Source organism: Zea mays, chromosome 1 (genome assembly GCF_902167145.1).
Source record: "Zea mays cultivar B73 chromosome 1, Zm-B73-REFERENCE-NAM-5.0, whole genome shotgun sequence".
Taxonomy (NCBI): domain Eukaryota; kingdom Viridiplantae; phylum Streptophyta; class Magnoliopsida; order Poales; family Poaceae; genus Zea; species Zea mays.
This window is the reverse complement of record NC_050096.1, coordinates 50,920,218-50,937,306: the sequence shown is the minus strand read 5'-3', so window position 1 is coordinate 50,937,306 and position 17,089 is coordinate 50,920,218. Positions and strand designations below refer to the sequence as shown.

Below are 17,089 nucleotides of genomic sequence, written 5' to 3'. Positions count from 1 at the left end.
CTGGACCAGCTGGAAGAGGCTCGGGACAAGGCCCTACTACACTCGGCACCGTACCAGCAGTCCCTACGACGCTACCACGCCCGAGGGGTCCGGTCCCGAGACCTCCAGGTGGGGGACCTGGTGCTTCGGATGTGACAGGACACCCGAGGGTGGCACAAGCTCATGCCTCCCTGGGAAGGGCCGTTCGTCATCGCCAAAGTTCTGAAGCCCGGAACGTACAAGCTGGCCAGCAGCCAAGGTGAGGTCTACAGCAACGCTTGGAACATCCAACAGCTACGTCGCTTCTATCCTTAAGATGTTTTCAAGTTGTTCATATACCTCGCTCCTACGTAAAGTTTAGTCGTCAAGGAAGGGTCAGCCTTGCCTCGGCAAAGCCCGACCCTCCCTCGGGGGCTAAAAGGGGGGGAACCCCCTCTGCGTTGAATTTTTTCCTCGAAAAAAGATCCTTTCTGCCAGAATGTCTTTCGTGCTTTTCGACTACTTCGAAAGTGGATCCTGAAAACGACGGAGTACACGTAAGCAGCCAAGGCTGACCGAGCCGAGGGACTCCTACGCCTCCGGGATACGGATACCTCACTCATCGCCTTCTGCGATAAGTAACTCATGCTCGGATAAGTGATTCCGCGGACTGAACAAGTCTTCACGTTCGAAAGCTCCTCTGCCGAAGCGGTTCTTCGGGCCTTCTCGACTGCGTCGGTGACAGAACCCCATGGACAGGCAAGAGCGCTCGTAAGCGGCAAGGCCGACCGAGCCGAGGGATTCCTACGCCTCCGGGATACGGATACCTCACTCATCACCTTCCGTGAAAAGCAACTCTCGCTCGCACAGACAATTCTGTTATCGACGAAAAAGTCCAGATACTCGAAACAAGAGGAAAAGAAGCGCAACTTTACAACACGGCGAGGGTGTGTTTGGGCCTCAGCGGCCGCAGAAAACACACACTACAAGATAATCCGATCCTGCAGGCTCGGATCTGGACAGTTGAAGGGAGCCGCAGCACCCTCGGCGTCAACAACACCTTCGACGAGGTCCGACCTAGCCTCGGACGGCGACGCGGTCCGAGGATCTCCACTCTGAAGGACGACTTCATCATCACGCCCGGGCCATCGCCGCCCGGGTCTCCTCCGAAAGTCCAGCCCGAGCGGGCGGCTCGGCTGGTCACCCCGAGGCCTCTGCTAGCTGTCCTCCGAGGACATCAGCCCGACCCGAGGCCTCGGCAGATCAATTCTGGCGTCGGTCCCGCTAACGGACGACCCGGCCAGGCTCCGGCCGACCAAGTCTTCTTTTTCGAGCCAACTCTGCCTCTGTCCGTGCTGACACCGCTACCCCTGGCCTCGGCTCATCGAAGAGCGGCCGAGGGGTTCCTTTAACTAGGCAAGAGAAGCCTCGGACAACAAGGCTGACCGAGCCGAGGGACTCCTACGCCTCCGGGATACAGATACCTCACTCGTCACCTTTACACGGGGCGACTCACGCTTAGTGAAGCGGTTCAGACAACCAACATGCGAGTCTTAGTGCTCGAAAATGAGGAAAAAACACGGCTCCGTGCCAAAAATACATACGTGTTCAGGCCTCGACAGCCACAATGAACAAAAAGACCGGCATTCAAGGTGCCATTGCAAACAGAACTCCGGTTCCGTCCCCGCGGGTATGAACAACCTCCACACCGGGGAGCCTGCGGGGCGACGAGTTCCGGGTGACTCGCCAGCGACCTCTGCAGCAGCAGCCATGGTCCCAGGACGGACGCAGACACCGGAAGGCTCTCGTTCGCGTTCCCGCTCAAGGGACGCGAACCAGCCATCAAAGCAAAAGAGCGGGCCGCTCCAAAGCGCACCGGCAGGTCCTCGCTCCCGTCCTCGCCACGAAAGCGAGGAAGAGGGCGGAATGTTGCATCCTAGCTGGGCAGCAACAGTTCGCCCTCCCCGGCATGGCTGGAGGATGCCTCCTCCGCAGAGCCGGAGGATGGTTTCCACCACCAGAAGCTGGAAGAAGAGGTGGCCAGCCGGCACGCGAGGGAGGTAGAGCCCCGGCTCGCCTCGCTCTCCGCCCCAGCAAGGATGATGAACATCCTTGAAGCTGAGGGCGGGGCCAAGATCACAGCCCGGCTTGCCTCTCCCCATCCAGGGGCTGGTGGTCACCGTCTTGGGTGACCGCCGGCAGAGGGGTGCAACCGGGCTGCATGATGAAAATCCTTGAAGCCGAACGATGGCTGAAAGGTACCAACTCCCACGGAGTTGCGTTCCCCCAACGACAAGGCGGAAGGGCTGCAGGCATCCTCCATCCGGGGGCTTGGAAGGTGGAAAGACACGATGCATAAGGGAGCACGAAGACATGGTCGCCTTTCAAGGGGGTCACCCACCTTTTAAAGGCGACTCTCCCTACTTGCGTCCCCAGCCGTCGTGGGCTGAGTCTTCTCCAACACGCTCCAAGGTCCTCCCCCCTACGGCGCGGGGGCTGGGTCCCACACGTCACGCAAGCCGGCCCAGAGCAGAAGAAGCCAAACCGCCGCGCGCGGTGCATGCAACCGCCCAGCGGTTACAAGCGGCCCTCCACTTTTGCCCAGACCAGCGGGCGGAAGGGCGAGCACCCATGCAGGCGGCATGCAACCGCGCCAAGTGGGCGCACTTCTCCGACTTCCAACACGCCCAGCATGGAGGCCCAGGCCCACGCGTCATGCAACCGGCGCGCCAGATGCTGCGTGCGAGCAACTGCACCGCCACCTGCGCCACTGCCACGCCTCCTCGACTGCGGAACCAGTACCGCGACTCAAGGCAACCCTACGCACGACCCAGCAGCGCCAGCCTGGCGCGACGGTCAATGCGGCCAAAATGGGCCGGCAGTAATGGCGGTGGCAAGCGGGCAGGAGCAGCGGTCACGTCATCAGCCAGGCTTACGTCCCATCCGGGGGCAGCGAGAGAACCCTCTCTCACGGCGTGAAGACGACACGCCCGTGTTCCGTTCCTCGAACGGCTCGCGCACGCGCAACGGCCGCCCCGCGAACCGCACGCCCCGTCGCATTAACTCCGCGGCGGGAAAGGCGGCGCCTCTGGCAGGGGAAGCGAGCGACGTTTCGCCTTCACCATAATGACCGCGTCAAAAAAGGTACGCCACGTCGTTCAATTTCGTACCCTTTTCCTTTTCCTCTTTCTCTCTCTTACAACAGGGACCGGGAAAGGGGGATACCCCGAAAAGGATCCTTCCCCGTGAAGGAACCAGGCTCCGAGCCTCCCTACTGATCAGAGGTTCGAAGGCTGGCCCCTCGGAGGGGTTCAACAGCCGCCTCAGAGCGCGTGGGCTCCATGCCCACTACTGGTCAGAGGTTCGAAGGCCGGCCCCTCGGAAGGGTTCAACGACCGCCTCAGGCTACTCGGGCTCCGCGCCCACTACTGATCAGGGGTTCGAAGGCTGGCCCTCGAAGGGTTCACAGCCGCCTCAGACATAGAGCGAGGGATGACCATGGGTACGTTCGATACATAACCAAGGCTCGGGCTGCACTCCCGAGGTACCCTAGGACATTTCCGAGACCAGCGAGAACGATCTTGTAACGGAATCCCATCAGAGGGAGGCATCGAGCCCTCGGACCCCGTCGACAGGGGACCGGGTCCGGCAGATCACCCGCAAGTACTTTTGGGCGCGCCTCTGGGCCTCTAGCCGACCCCTAGCGAATGGGGCACGGACGTCCGCTCGGATTACCCGCCAGCAGCTCACCGGAGACACCATGTTCGACGCCCACCGAGGGCAACATGGCGCTTTCCCCCCTCCTCCTTGCGGAAAGGCGACGCAGGGGCGTATGTAAAAAAGTCGAGTCTGTCCCTGATCGTCCACTCGCCCTGTGCAGAGGCTCGGGGGCTGCTCTCGCAAACCCGGCTCCGGCCAAACCGTTGACAGCGTCAACATACCAGCCCGAGAACTTGGAACCCGACCGTGCACCCGGGCTACGGCCAGCTCGCATGAGGGAACGTCCAGACCAGCCAAAGCATTACGCGAGGCATTAAGACCTCGGAGGAGTCAAACCACTCCTCCGAGGCCTCGGGGGCTACACCCGGCGGGTGCGCTCGCGCGCACCCACTAGAACAAAACGCAATCGAGAAAGGCTGATCCCCTTGCAAAAAAGTGCGACAAAAGCCTCCAAGCGAGTGCTAACACTCCCTTTGAGGCTCGGGGGCTACTGTCGGGGACCATAATTAGGGGTACCCTCAAGGCTCCTAATTCTCAGCTGGTAATCCCCATCAGCACAAAGCTGCAAAGGCCTGATGGGTGCGACTAAGTCAGGGATCGGTCCATTCGAGGGACTCGATCACGTCTCGCCCGAGCCTAGCCTCGGACAAGGGCAGCCGACCCCGGAGGATCTCCGTCTCGCCCGAGGCCCCCCTCCAGCGACGAACATATTTCCGGCTCGCCCTAGGCCTTGTCTTCGCCAAGAAGCAACCATGACCAAATCGCCGCGCCAACCGACCAAATCGCAGGAGCATTTAATGCAAAGGTGGCCTGACACCTTTATTCTGACGCGCGCCCTTCAGTCGGCAGAGCCGAAGTGACCGCAGTCACTTCGCCGCTCCACTGACCGGCCTGACAGAAGGACAGCGCCGCCTGCGCCGTACCGACTGCAGTGCCACTTGACAGAGTGAGGCTGACAAGCAGTCAGGCCCGGCCTCAGGCACCATAGGAAGCTCCGCTTCGCCCAACCCAGGGCTCGGACTCGGGCTAAGCCCTGGAAGACGGCGAACTCCGCTTCGCCCGACCTAGGGCTCGGACTCGGGCTAAGCCCCGGAAGATGGCGAACTCCGCTTCGCCCGACCCAGGGCTCGGACTCGGGCTAAGCCCCGGAAGACGGCGAACTCCGCTCCGCCCGACCCAGGGCTCGAACTCGGGCTAAGCCCCGGAAGACGGCGAACTCCGCTCCGCCCGACCCAGGGCTCGGACTTGGGCTCAGCCCCTGAAGACGTCGAACTCCGCTCCGCCCGACCCAGGGCTCGGACTTGGGCTCAACCCCAGAAGACGACGAACTCTGCTCCGCCCGACCGAGGGCTCGGACTTGGGCTCAGCCCCAGAAGACGACGAACTCCGCTTCGCCCGACCCCAGGGCTCGGACTCAGCCCTGGCCTCAGCCGACAGCCTCCGCCTCGCCCGACCCAGAGGCTCGGACTCGACCACGACCACGGAAGATAGACTCGACCTCGACTTCGGAGGAACCTCCACATCGCCCAACCTAGGGCGCGGGCCGACCACGTCAACAGGAGGCGCCATCATTACCCTACCCCAAGCTGACTCAGGCTACGGGGAACAAGACCGGCGTCCCATCTGGCTCGCTCCGCTAGATAGGCAATGATGGCGCCCGCACACTCCCTGACGACGGCAGCTCTCCGCCCCCTTACGGAAGCAAGAAGACGTCAGCAAGGACTCGACAGCCCCGACAGTTGTCCTTCCGTTAGGCTCCGGCGCTCCTCCGACGGCCACGACATCACACGAACCGGGTGCCAAAACCTCTCCGGCTGCCACGATGGCATGTACTTAGGGCGCTAGCTCCCCTCCGCTAGACACGTAGCACTCTGCTATACCCCCCATTGTACACCTGGATCCTCTCCTTACGCCTATAAAAGGAAGGACCAGGGCCCTCTTACAGAGGGTTGACCGCGCGGGGACAAGGATGAGACAGGCGCTCGCGTGAGGCCGCTCGCTCCCTCTTCCGCGTGGACGCTTGTAACCCCCTACTGCAAGTGCACCCGACCTGGGCGCGGGACGAACATGAAGGCCGCGGGATTTTCACCTCTCTCACGCCCGCCTCCGGCGACCTCACTTCCCCCCTTCGCGCTCGGCCTCGCGCCGACCCATCTGGGCTGGGGCACGCGACGACATTTCACTCGTCGACCCAGGGACCCCCCGGTCTCGAAACACCGACATCAGTGGAAACTATAAAATATTTATTATTCTGACTAGAGATTATCGTTTTCGACCGTTTTCGAATAACGGACAATTTCGATCTCATATTCCGATTGTTGGTTTTTTGTTTTCGTTTTTGTTCCGATCAAAAATATATAAAACAAAAAATAATCTAGTTTTTTCGATCGTTTTTAACACTAGTTAACGTGATTTGATGTAGATGTCGTTTTTGGAAGTGTCATGAGTTCAAGTTGCTCAAAGGATCAAGCTTTTGTCGTGGCCGGAGCAAGGACATGGCCCTGGGCCAATGGGCTCTGAGAGCGATGGTCCTTAGTAGCTGAGGCCCTATAAAAATATATATGTCGAGATGTTTGAACGCGCTTTAGCAGCAATCAGCAATCAGGCAGATTGTTTGTTTGACTTTAATTTATAACGGTTTTTACTATTTACATAGTGTTGTGTTTCTATAGATCACATCTGCAGGTAGGGATGATAATGGATTATAATTCAAATATTTCTTCGAAAAATGTTAGGACCTTAAATAAAACTTACTTTAAAAATGAATAAAAATATGACTCGATTTTAAGCCGATCCGATTCTTAAATCTTATAGTCTAAAATTTAGAGTTTATTGTTAACTCTAGTTGCAGGAGTCCGAACAACTGGCTTTAATATGTAGCACCAACATGTAGAAGCATTACTCTTTCGTGGACACCATCAGACTTATACTAAATATTAGTTTTAGACTTCTAATTGCAAAAGAAAAAAATAATATAAAAACACATGTTTCAATCCCATGAGTCACACGCCGGTGAAATATGACATCCACATCTACGTGACACTATCCGAGTGCCAGCTCAAAGACACTACGTTGCATCCACACCCGAATCAACAAGCGTGGTTGTCGTCTTTCTCCATGTGAGTACCGTAAACACTAAACACTATAGAGGAGAAGCCGGAGTCTAGTTCGCTACTGGCTAATATTCATGGGTCATGTCCAATATTCTTGGATGACCGTGGTGATAAATAACAGCTGTAGGGATAAATATCCTATAATAATGCAATAACCTTTACTGGTAGGAAGCTGCAGTGAGTTAATATGTATAGTACGCAAAAAGCCATCGGGTCTTAGCTGTATGTTTGATGTCAGCTAACTTACTCCGTTCTAATTAACTGACCCCCTCCATTCGAAAATAAAAAGGTATTTCAATTTGTTAAAAGTCAAAGCATCTTGAATTTGACTAAAATTATAAAAACATAAAGATCTATAAATAAAACAAGTTACTAAAAATGTAGCTAATAAATAATATAATAATACTTATTGTTTTGTTAAATTTGATATGTTTTGACGGTCTAAAAATCTAGATATCTTACAATCTAGGACAAAGAGATTAGAACCAAGCTAGATATTCTCTCACGTGCTTTGCTAAAAGGTCTGACCAAGAAGAACGTTAGACTTAACCAACGAGAATAATGTTTGCATCTAAAAAAATAGACACCTGAAATATAGAAAAAAAGTACTTAACCAATAAAGCAAAACGAATATGGCTCTGGTGTACATTGAGTACTCCATGTTTTGCGAGACTAAGGGCCTGTTTGGTTTGATGACTAATTTGCCACACTTTGCCTAACTTTTTTGCCTAAAGTTAGTTATTCAATTCGAATGACTAACCTTAGGCAAAGTGTGGCAGGTTTAGCCACGAACCAAACAGCCCCTAAAATTTTTCGCAACAGCTTCCTTCGATTTTGAATTGTGAGTCTGTGACACACGCGCGCCTACCTTCTGAGTCTGACCATCTTTTTTAAACCGAAACCGCCGTAGCTGTTCGCCGCATTGCGAAGCCGCAGCCAAAACAGCACAGCACAGCAGTGCGGAAGACCCGGCCCCAGCGCTGGCGGAGACCACCCCCAGGCACAGCTTCGATAATTTTTGTCTGATTCCGGCGTTCCGCTTCCGCAGACGGCAGACATGAAGACCGGAGAAGAAGCGCGCCCGAAGCGCCTGACCTCCTGCCCCATCATTTTCATCCCACGCCTATAAGTATCCGGTCCTCCGTCCTCCCCTCCACCTCCTTTCCCCCGCCTCTCCGCCGCTTCTTCCGCGCGCGCCGCGCCGCGCCGCCCTCTTCCCCCGGCTCCTCGTGTTTGTTTCTCTTCTCTTCTTATCCGCCGAAGCCCGAAGGAGAAAAACACCCACCAGAAACCCAGGACGAGGAAGAGTCTGCGGCCGATCGTGGATGTCGCCACCGACGAACGGCGCCATCTCGCTCGCCTACGCGCCGTCCATGATGCTGGGGGCGGGCGCCCTGACGAACCCGCCGCTCCTCCCCTTCGACGGCTTCACGGATGAGGACTTCCTCGCCTCCGCCGACGCCGCTCTCCTTGGCGAGGCTGGTACCGACCAGACCCTCCTCCTGCTGCCCTCGTGCCCCGGGGCGAACTGCTGCGGCGGCAGTAGCTCCGACCAGGGTCTCGGAGCCCTAGCGTGTGAGGTCACAACCGCCGGATCCTTCTCGCTCTTGGGCCAGCCTGCGCCTGGGCAGGTTTCGTGGGAGGTGACGACTGCCGTCGCTGCGGACCGCAACACCTTCTCGCGCGCACGCGACCCTGCGCCCTCACCACCACCGTCCCCGGCGCTGCCGCTCGTGCAAACCACCTCCCAGTCCCAGAGGACCTCCATCTACCGCGGGGTGACCAGGTACCAGCATGCGTGCGCATGAGCGCATCGGTAGCAGGTGGACTAGCTAGTAGATGTTCTTAGTTAGAGTAAGCGTGGTTAGGAAGTGTAATTAACGGCTGTCACGTGATTAACACTGCTCCACACGTGTGGGTCAGGCACAGGTGGACGGGGCGGTACGAGGCGCACCTGTGGGACAACACGTGCCGTAAGGAAGGCCAGAAGCGCAAGGGGCGCCAAGGTAATTAACCCCGCCGTCAACCAATCCTGATTCCTGTATCTAATAATCCTCTCTGAATAGTATTTAATATTTATTATAAAGCAGCTTAAGGGCCTTTTTGTTTACCCCCAGATTATATAATCTAGATTAAATAATCCTAAGAGGCAAACAAACAGTCTAGCTTATTTGCCCAGATTATATAATCTAACCCCTCGGATTATGATAATCCATAAGCAAGTGAGGAGATACTTATTTCAGATTATTTTTTTCCACTTTCTCACTACCTTTTCAAGTTTCCTAGTAATTACCCACCATTGCCATTATAATCTACCGAATCGTTTTTGCGTCTATCGGATCGGAGAAGCCCGCCGCCCAACAGAAACACGCCAAATAATCTGAGTAAACAAACATGACTACTCAGATTATATAATCCAAATTATATAATCCAGATTATATAATCCTACAAAAATAATCCAGATTATATAATTCATTGGGGTAAACAAATATACCCTAAGAAGCGGGTTCAGTGAAATGTGTGCCGGGCCGGGACGGGACGGGCGGGATCTCTCTTGTTGCATCTTTTCTGTACGGGGACAAAGAGGGTCTTGATGGGGGGATCCCGTTTTTGATGGGACGCCGCCGTCTCAGGAAAGGACGTAGCGACCAGCATCCCTTGCAACCGCAAAGCTATGATGACCACAGGAGACCATACCACTCGCGCACAGTCCCCGGATTCTCTGCGGAACCGGGGCCTTCCCTTTTGAGGCTTTTGACCGTGCAGTGCAGGCGTCAGGCACGTAGACCGGTAGACGGTAGAGGGTAGACATGCCTCTTTTGCTTCTCTTGTTCGGGTTAAATCAGTTTTGTTGCGGGGTTTATAGTGAGTCTATCTGAAATGTTGGGCAGTAATCTCCTCGGCCTGGCGTCGGAATCAGCCTGCCGCGGGCGATCGAGCACGTACATGGCAGTTCAACTTGCCAGGGTTCTATAGACTCCAGGCTTTACACTTTACTCGATTTTGGTGCATGCATATTTCTTCGACGCCAAGGGTGCGTTTGATAGTGCCCAAAGTTACCTGTGTCAATGCATGGGCCGGCCAAACTTTGGCGTCTATTTTGGCTGACCAAGAATTAGCCAACTTTGGCAGGCCAAAATAACTAGAAAGCTAGGCACGTGACTTTACCAGGCCAATATTTGGAACCCATCCAAACATGTAAGTTACCAACGGTCAACATCTTTTTTTTGTTTTGAAGGTCAAAGGTAGCAATCCAAACATACCCCAAGTTTCTCGTTCTGTTTTGGCTGGACCGGCCGTACGTGGACAGTGTTTTGCATTTTTAAAATGGATTGCCTGGGCACTTTTGTAATGCTAGCTGGAGTGCTAATACCCCAAGTTTCTCACCTGCAGCGACGTGTTTTCCAGTTGACGTTCACGGAAGTCTTGTGTCTTTTGGATAGACTGATAGTGATAGGCACGCATAACAGTAAACATATTCTGTGCTCCGTGCTCATATGATCACTTTAAATCTAGTGTATACGTGAGTAATCTAGCTCTGATATCATCTCAGCCTTGATAGCACAGAGAGTAAATGAACACGGAATAAGATCCCGCATAACTACCTAGCCACAGACACTGCTGCTCCTGGCGAGTGGCGAACAAGGTTTCCCATCTTTTCGAGCTGCCATACATGGATTTTTTTTAAAAAAAATTGTATCGAAATTGAAGTTGGAAGTGTATACTGTCCCAGTCGCACAAAGAGTGTTCTTTCGACTTTTGAGAAGTCGAATATTTAATATTAACAAAATATATACAAGTAATTATTAATATTTGTAAATAATACTTCATCCATCCTAAAATAGGTTTGTTTAGCACTTAGTTTTTATGTTTATATTCAAATAGATGATGACGAATTTACAAATATATATCAAACATATGCATTAAGTATACATTAAGTCTAGTCAACAGAGAGAGTAAGTATTATTATAATATTTGCTAAATATTTTTTCATAATAAACATTTTTTAGATACAAAGGTTGATAATACGTTTTCTATAAATCTAGTCAAACTAAACAAAGTTTGACCTGAACATAACCCTAAGTGACACTTTTTTGGTGTAACGCTAGCTAGAGCACCAACAGCTTAGCAATGCTTGCAGTGACATGTTTTTATTTCATTTCTTTTCTTGTATCCCTGTTCATCTTCACCATTTGCACTTGTTGGATGATAGGCATTCAATGATGCAGATGTGCCTTGCTAGAACATCATGTACTAGTGCTATAACTGACTGCAGCAAAATTAGTGCTATAACTTCACAATGAATTGCTGCACCTGGTTGCTGAATTATTGTTGCAGCTGTTGTGTATGACAAGATGACAAGTAGAAGGTGAAGAATATTAAAAATTTTGTTGTTAAACTTCTGTGGGCTTACTACAAATGTTACACATGTTAGAAATAAGATACAAATTGTAAAGTACTCACACCGTTCTAAATTACAGTCAATATAGCTTTTCCCTCAGTCAACATATGTAAATTTGACCAATATTTTGAGAAAATACATTAATATTTATCATGCCAAATAAATGTTTTCTAAAAAAATCATAGTGGATTCAACGAAACTAATGCAATGTTGTAGGTGTTGGTGCATTATTCTATAAAACTTGGTCAAATTAAAGAAATTTGACTTAAGAGCTAGGACAAAAGATAAGGCGACCTATAAATTGGAATAGAGGCGAGTAGTTCATAGTATTCAACTTTGCAAAATGTGTATTTTCTGTTCTCTTTTCGTTCTAATTAACTAACTGTGGTTTCTCACGTCTACTCTTTTTGTATCCATTATCCTGCTGACTATATGCGGATGTTCTGCAGTCTATTTGGGTACGAGCAGTTATCTCATATCTTTTGTTTTTCAAGTCTTTTAGCATATTGTTAAGTAGAAGCTTAAAATACCTTTGGTTCAGGTGGCTACGACAAAGAAGATAAGGCTGCAAGGGCATATGACATTGCCGCTCTGAAGTATTGGGGTGATAATGCTACTACTAACTTCCCTGTAAGTGTTTTAAGTCTTCTCGTTTCTGAATATTGAACACATCAGTTTTTCCAGTGTCACTTAAGGTGAGCTGCGTATCAATAAACCACAAAGCAAGCATCGCAGTTCAGTTTGGATATTTCACATAATAAGGCATCCGGGTGCTATGTCAGAATATACAGGCCTGCATTGAACATCATCACACTTCACCTTTTCTTTTGCATAAAAAGAGCATACAATTTCTTGTTTCAACCTGCAGGTCATAAATTTCTTGTTTCCACTCTGAAAATCAACTCAGTAGCAACATCATGATTATATACCATCTAATTTACCAAAATCAGATTTAAACACCAATCCTTGAGTGTGAGGGTCTGTTTTAGCAACATTATGATTAACACGTTGAATTATGCCTGGAGAATGGCGGCTAGGCACCTAGTTGCCGCCTTAGCTGCCATTTAGTAGGGTCTGTTTTTTTCCTTTTCTGATAGGGTTGGGCTTCTGTCATTGCTCCTGTCTCTGTAATGCCTTAAAACTTCTTGTTATTCTTCTTATCAATAAAATCTGGCAGATCTCCTGCCTTTTGTTCAAAAAAAAAATGCTGGCTGTGAACTGGGCATATACACGTCATATGTTCATTTTCCATAATATAGCACAAACAGAACTTTATAGGTGTACTCACATCTTTGCTCATGACATATTGACTGAAAAATGGAGCATCTCTTTCCAGAGAGAGAACTACATCAGAGAGATACAGGATATGCAGAACATGAACAGGCGTGATGTTGTAGCATCACTGAGGAGGTATTTTTTATAACTTCATACTTCTGCAGCTACACGTCCATGGCTGCTTCCATGCATGCTTACAAATTCAACGTGTCAATCTTCAGGAAGAGCAGTGGCTTTTCTAGAGGAGCATCAATCTACAGAGGAGTAACAAAGTAAGTTTCAGTTACAGTAGGCCATCATGATCGATATCTTTTTTGGCAGTCATTTTCACTTGATTTGTTGTCAGGCACCACCAACATGGACGCTGGCAGGCAAGAATCGGCCGTGTTGCAGGGAACAAGGATCTGTATCTTGGAACTTTCGGTAAGGGCCTGTAATTTTGATTTCTCCTCATACTAAAGATCCTGAATGAATTTAGGCTGTTCTTTTTTAAACCGGAGCGTGGCATGGAAGTGGACTTGTGTACAGGAGAACTATGGTCATATTCTTAGTTTCCTTAAAAATAAATAGCGCATGTTTCATTATGCAAATGCAATGGTTATTTTTATGAGTGATTTGGTCTCACTCATGACTCATCTGCACTAATAACATAAACCCTGCTCCTTGCAGCAACCGAGCAAGAGGCTGCAGAGGCGTACGACATCGCGGCACTGAAGTTCAGGGGCGAGAATGCCGTGACCAACTTCGAGCCCAGCCGGTACAACCTGCTAGCGATCGCTCAACGAGACATCCCCATCCTGGGGAGGAAGCTGATTCAGAAGCCAGCTCCGGAGGCAGAAGACCAGGCCGCTCTGAGCGCTCGTTCGTTCTCCCAGTCCCAGCAGTCGAGCAACAGCTTGCCACCGTATTTCCTCACCAACCTCCTGCAGCCGCTGCCGTCGCAGCACTCACTAGCTCAGGCTCTGCCGAGCTACAACAACTTGGGGTTCGGGGAGCCCAGCTTGTACTGGCCCTGCCCCTGCGGTGACCCGGGGGAGCAGAAGGTGCAGCTTGGCAGCAAGCTGGAAATCGTGGACGGTCTCGTGCAGCTGGCCAACTCTGCTGCGAACTGACAGTGCTATCTGAAATGCTGGTTGTTTTGCTTGTGTGGCTCGGGGTCGGGGGTACGTTCATGGAACTGATAGCCTGAGCCCTGAAGATAGCGGGGTATAACATACATTGTGCCGTTTGTTTGTCGTATTTTGGTGTATCGTATTTTGGTGTACAAAGGCATCCAAGAGTCTAGTCAAGCTAACTAGATGATATTATCGGGTGTATGATCTCTCTACCGGAATGGCTTAAGGCATTCACCACAGACGAAGTGCTACATTGTTAATGAGAAACAACACTGGATGTGTGGTTAGTCTCTCCCGTAATGAGCATTCACCTCCGTTTAGATTTTAAATTGTGAGATGTTTTAGTTTTCTTAGATACGTAACTATAAAACATTTTGTTTTTTTAATTGTAAGACATTATGTTTTTTTTAAATATGTTACTCTTTAACGGCTTTAAAGCATTTGCCTCCTTTTAGATTTTAAATTATGAGCATTTGGCTTTTTTTTCCTTTTAGGTTTTAAATTATGAGACATTTTTTTACTTTCGATACGTTACTATAAGATATTTTGATTGTTTAATATGTTACTTTTACCTTTTATTTTTTTTATATAAGTATATATCTAGTGAAGTCTATGTATTCAGCAAAGCTGAAATGCCTAGAACGAAGTAAGATTGTTAATCGATGGATTCTTATCGAACACGAAGCATTATAGGCACATTGTTTTGATGTTCCGCTATCAGTGACCGAGGGGTATCGATGCAGATAATACTCGTAGTCGTAGTGGCAAGCGCACGTTTGCGCGACAGGTCGAAATACTATGCACATCGTCTGCATCGCAATTCGCAAGAAGATGAGATAGCGCCTGGTCTGTTCCCTTGATACCGTCAGTATTCCATTTGCCACCGAAGAACGCAGCTACAGGCTGCGGGACTAGCAAGTAGCAACCCGGTTCAGATCACAGCCGGCGTAACCCGTATACTGGGCGCTAATCATGGACAACGATTTTGTGGTGCGCCAGTTTATGCTACCCACCCACGGCTCTCACGGCCGTTGCACCACGGCCTGATTCACAAGCCAGCACCAGACAATGAACTCCAGCTAGCATCAAATATTTCGTCAACATCGATTATAACGTCAAAACAAACGATGTTCAGGGCATCGAGTATTTCATGGGCAACAAGTTTACTGTGCCGAATCACTAAGTTCAAATTCACACTTTGATGGTACTCACCAGAAATTTATTCTGCTCAGAGCAAGCGCATTGCTGGCAAATGACACAAGAAACCAGTCCCTACCCACCGCGGCAAAATGTGAAATGACGTTAGCCAGGAACAGCCATCCTTACGCCTTCACTTGAGGAGGAGCATCGCCTTGAAGAGCAGGATCAGATTTGACAGCATCTAGTGCCTTGAAGAACTCCTCAGGAAGAGCAACAGGCCGGTGCTGAGGAACATGCTTAGGAATTGGGGTGTCGTCTTCAATCACCTCACATTCGTAGTCATCGGGAACACCCCATGGATCCCATTCTGCCATTCACTCAGACACAGAATCACATTAAAACAAACTGAAAGCTTTGCATCAGCTATCAAATACACGCAGATATATATGCTGGAATTGAAAGCCTAGGACGTCAGTTTGCAGACAAGCAGCACCGCATTATAACATGACACATGTTGATAATCGAAATGAATAGATGAGAAGTAAACCGGTGTAAGTGTTGGCCACCCAGCGTAATAGTAAAAATAACTTGCAAGTAATAAGTTGAAGGTATCCTCAAACCCATGCACTCTCAACATAATTTCTGAAACTAAAAAGTCTGTTCGATTATCGCACTGATAGAAACTCTGCAGCTACATGTACATGGCAAAGCATATAATATATGAACATAATTACCAGCTTGATTTGCATTCTTGCTAATGCTAAAAAATTAAAGGCAGAACAAGAAATAAGATTAAAGGGCACGCAAAATATCTGGGATTTATTTCAGTTATACTCTGCGAACTCAGAGACACAGACTAACTAAACCCATTACAATTTTTTTCTCAAAAGATAAGAACATGGCAGACTGTCACCTTCATCAGAACTAACACAAAATAAGAAGTTAAATGTTGCACAATAAATGTAGTGGTATAGTACAAAGGATATAGTGTGATATATCAGATGATAAGGCATCGGTTTAATTCTCTGATTTAGTGCTCCTAATGGGAGGAAACAAGCAGTATAGGTGGCCATTTACACATGCAACATGGACAGTAGGAGTGTAGGACCAGAAGCACACAAGAATTAAACACTCCAGTCACCAGTAGTATTTTCAAGTGCTGATCACTGACCAGTCCACAAAAGCTTACCCTCATTTTGCTAGAGTCACAGATTAAATGAGAAATATTAAGGAGAGTTCTAGGGATAATAAGGTAACCTCACGCGAGTCTTCCATCTATCTACAATTACAACGACTGCAAAAAAAAATCTACCACCAACAATTATCAAAGTATCAAACTATAGGATTTGTTCTAGAAGAGCTAACCTATTAGGTCTATTGTATTATCAATGTCCCCAAATCAGTGAAGCCACCTATTACATAAACTTACACATCAATTGACCTAACAACGGGGGTGATCAGAAAACCATAAAAATGATTAGAATAACATACCAATCATTTTAGCGATGAGCTTGAGCTCGTCCTCGGCCTCCTCGATGAGCTCCTCGACCTGCCCGCATCCGATTCGGTCCTCGATGCGCTTCCAGTCCTCCTCCTCCTGGCAGATCTGGAGGCGGTGACCGGTGAAGGATTCAACGGCCTTGCGGTAACCCTCGTCTTCGGGGACGGCCTTGATCTCTTTGAGCGTGCGCTCGTAGAGCCCTACCAGAACCTCTCGCGCGTTAGGCACCACCTCAAGGCCCACGATCCCCGTCGTCTCCTTCACGGCGCGCGCCGCCCTCAGGGCCGCCAGGCCGCCCCCGCCGGTCAGGATCCTCCGCAGGAACATCTTACCTTCGTCGCGCTGAGGGGTGGGGGACCAGACTCGAGGGCTGCTGGATTGGGGAGAGTTGGTGTGGTTATGTGGGCTGGACTAGCGGTTGAGTGGGCTTTCATTCTATTTCTTCGTTCAGGTGACGTGGGCTTTCTTTCTTCAGGGCATGTTTATTTCCACTAGAGATTGTGAAAAACAGAATGTGGATTGTAAAACCTCTATTTTGAAATTCTTTGTTGACGAAAAAAATTGAAGAGTGAAACTGGATTTTTAGGTTGCACATAAGATTTAAAAAGATAATTAGAAGGTACAAAGATACATGGAATGATTTTACTCAAACGATCTTTAAATATTGTTATAGATAATAGAGTGGATTTAGGTTTGTTTTCTTCCAGGATTATATAATCTAACTTATGGATTATATAAGCACATGATGATCTACTTATAGATTATTATAATCTAGGTATCTATATTATATAGTCCACCTAATAATATGTGTTGTTTGTTTGTCACTTAAGTTATTTAAGCTGAATTATATAATTTAGAGGGTAAA

At 49.4% G+C, this 17,089-nt stretch overlaps 2 protein-coding genes across 2 annotated transcripts; one reads left to right on the top strand and one right to left on the bottom strand.

Annotated features, from left to right (window-relative positions):
• The first annotated feature begins 7,961 nt into the window (after positions 1 to 7,961).
• LOC100384463 (uncharacterized) lies at positions 7,962 to 13,878 on the top strand. The gene is made up of 8 exons (NM_001176995.1): positions 7,962 to 8,577; positions 8,715 to 8,797; positions 11,643 to 11,651; positions 11,735 to 11,823; positions 12,530 to 12,603; positions 12,690 to 12,740; positions 12,815 to 12,891; positions 13,138 to 13,878. Exons 1-8 carry the CDS (start codon positions 8,117 to 8,119, stop codon positions 13,578 to 13,580), a joined length of 1,287 nt encoding a protein of 428 aa, NP_001170466.1. The 5' UTR covers positions 7,962 to 8,116; the 3' UTR covers positions 13,581 to 13,878.
• A 785-nt stretch (positions 13,879 to 14,663) lies between these two features.
• On the bottom strand, positions 14,664 to 16,592 carry LOC100285005 (NADH-ubiquinone oxidoreductase 13 kDa-B subunit). The gene is made up of 2 exons (NM_001157900.2): positions 16,215 to 16,592; positions 14,664 to 15,090 (listed from the first exon to the last, which is right to left on the bottom strand). The coding sequence occupies exons 1-2, from the start codon at positions 16,549 to 16,551 to the stop codon at positions 14,906 to 14,908; spliced, it is 522 nt and encodes a 173-aa protein (NP_001151372.2). The 5' UTR covers positions 16,552 to 16,592; the 3' UTR covers positions 14,664 to 14,905.
• Positions 16,593 to 17,089: the final 497 nt, after the last annotated feature.

Coding starts and splice junctions, on each gene's coding strand:
- LOC100384463 (NM_001176995.1), top strand. CDS start 8,117: ATGTCGCCACCGACGAACGGCGCCATCTCGCTCGCCTACGCGCCGTCC. Junction 11,824..12,529: donor ATGCTACTACTAACTTCCCT/GTAAGTGTTTTA, acceptor ATCTCTTTCCAG/AGAGAGAACTACATCAGAGA. Junction 12,892..13,137: donor TCTGTATCTTGGAACTTTCG/GTAAGGGCCTGT, acceptor TGCTCCTTGCAG/CAACCGAGCAAGAGGCTGCA.
- LOC100285005 (NM_001157900.2), bottom strand. CDS start 16,551: ATGTTCCTGCGGAGGATCCTGACCGGCGGGGGCGGCCTGGCGGCCCTG. Junction 15,091..16,214: donor GCTCATCGCTAAAATGATTG/GTATGTTATTCT, acceptor AGTGAATGGCAG/AATGGGATCCATGGGGTGTT.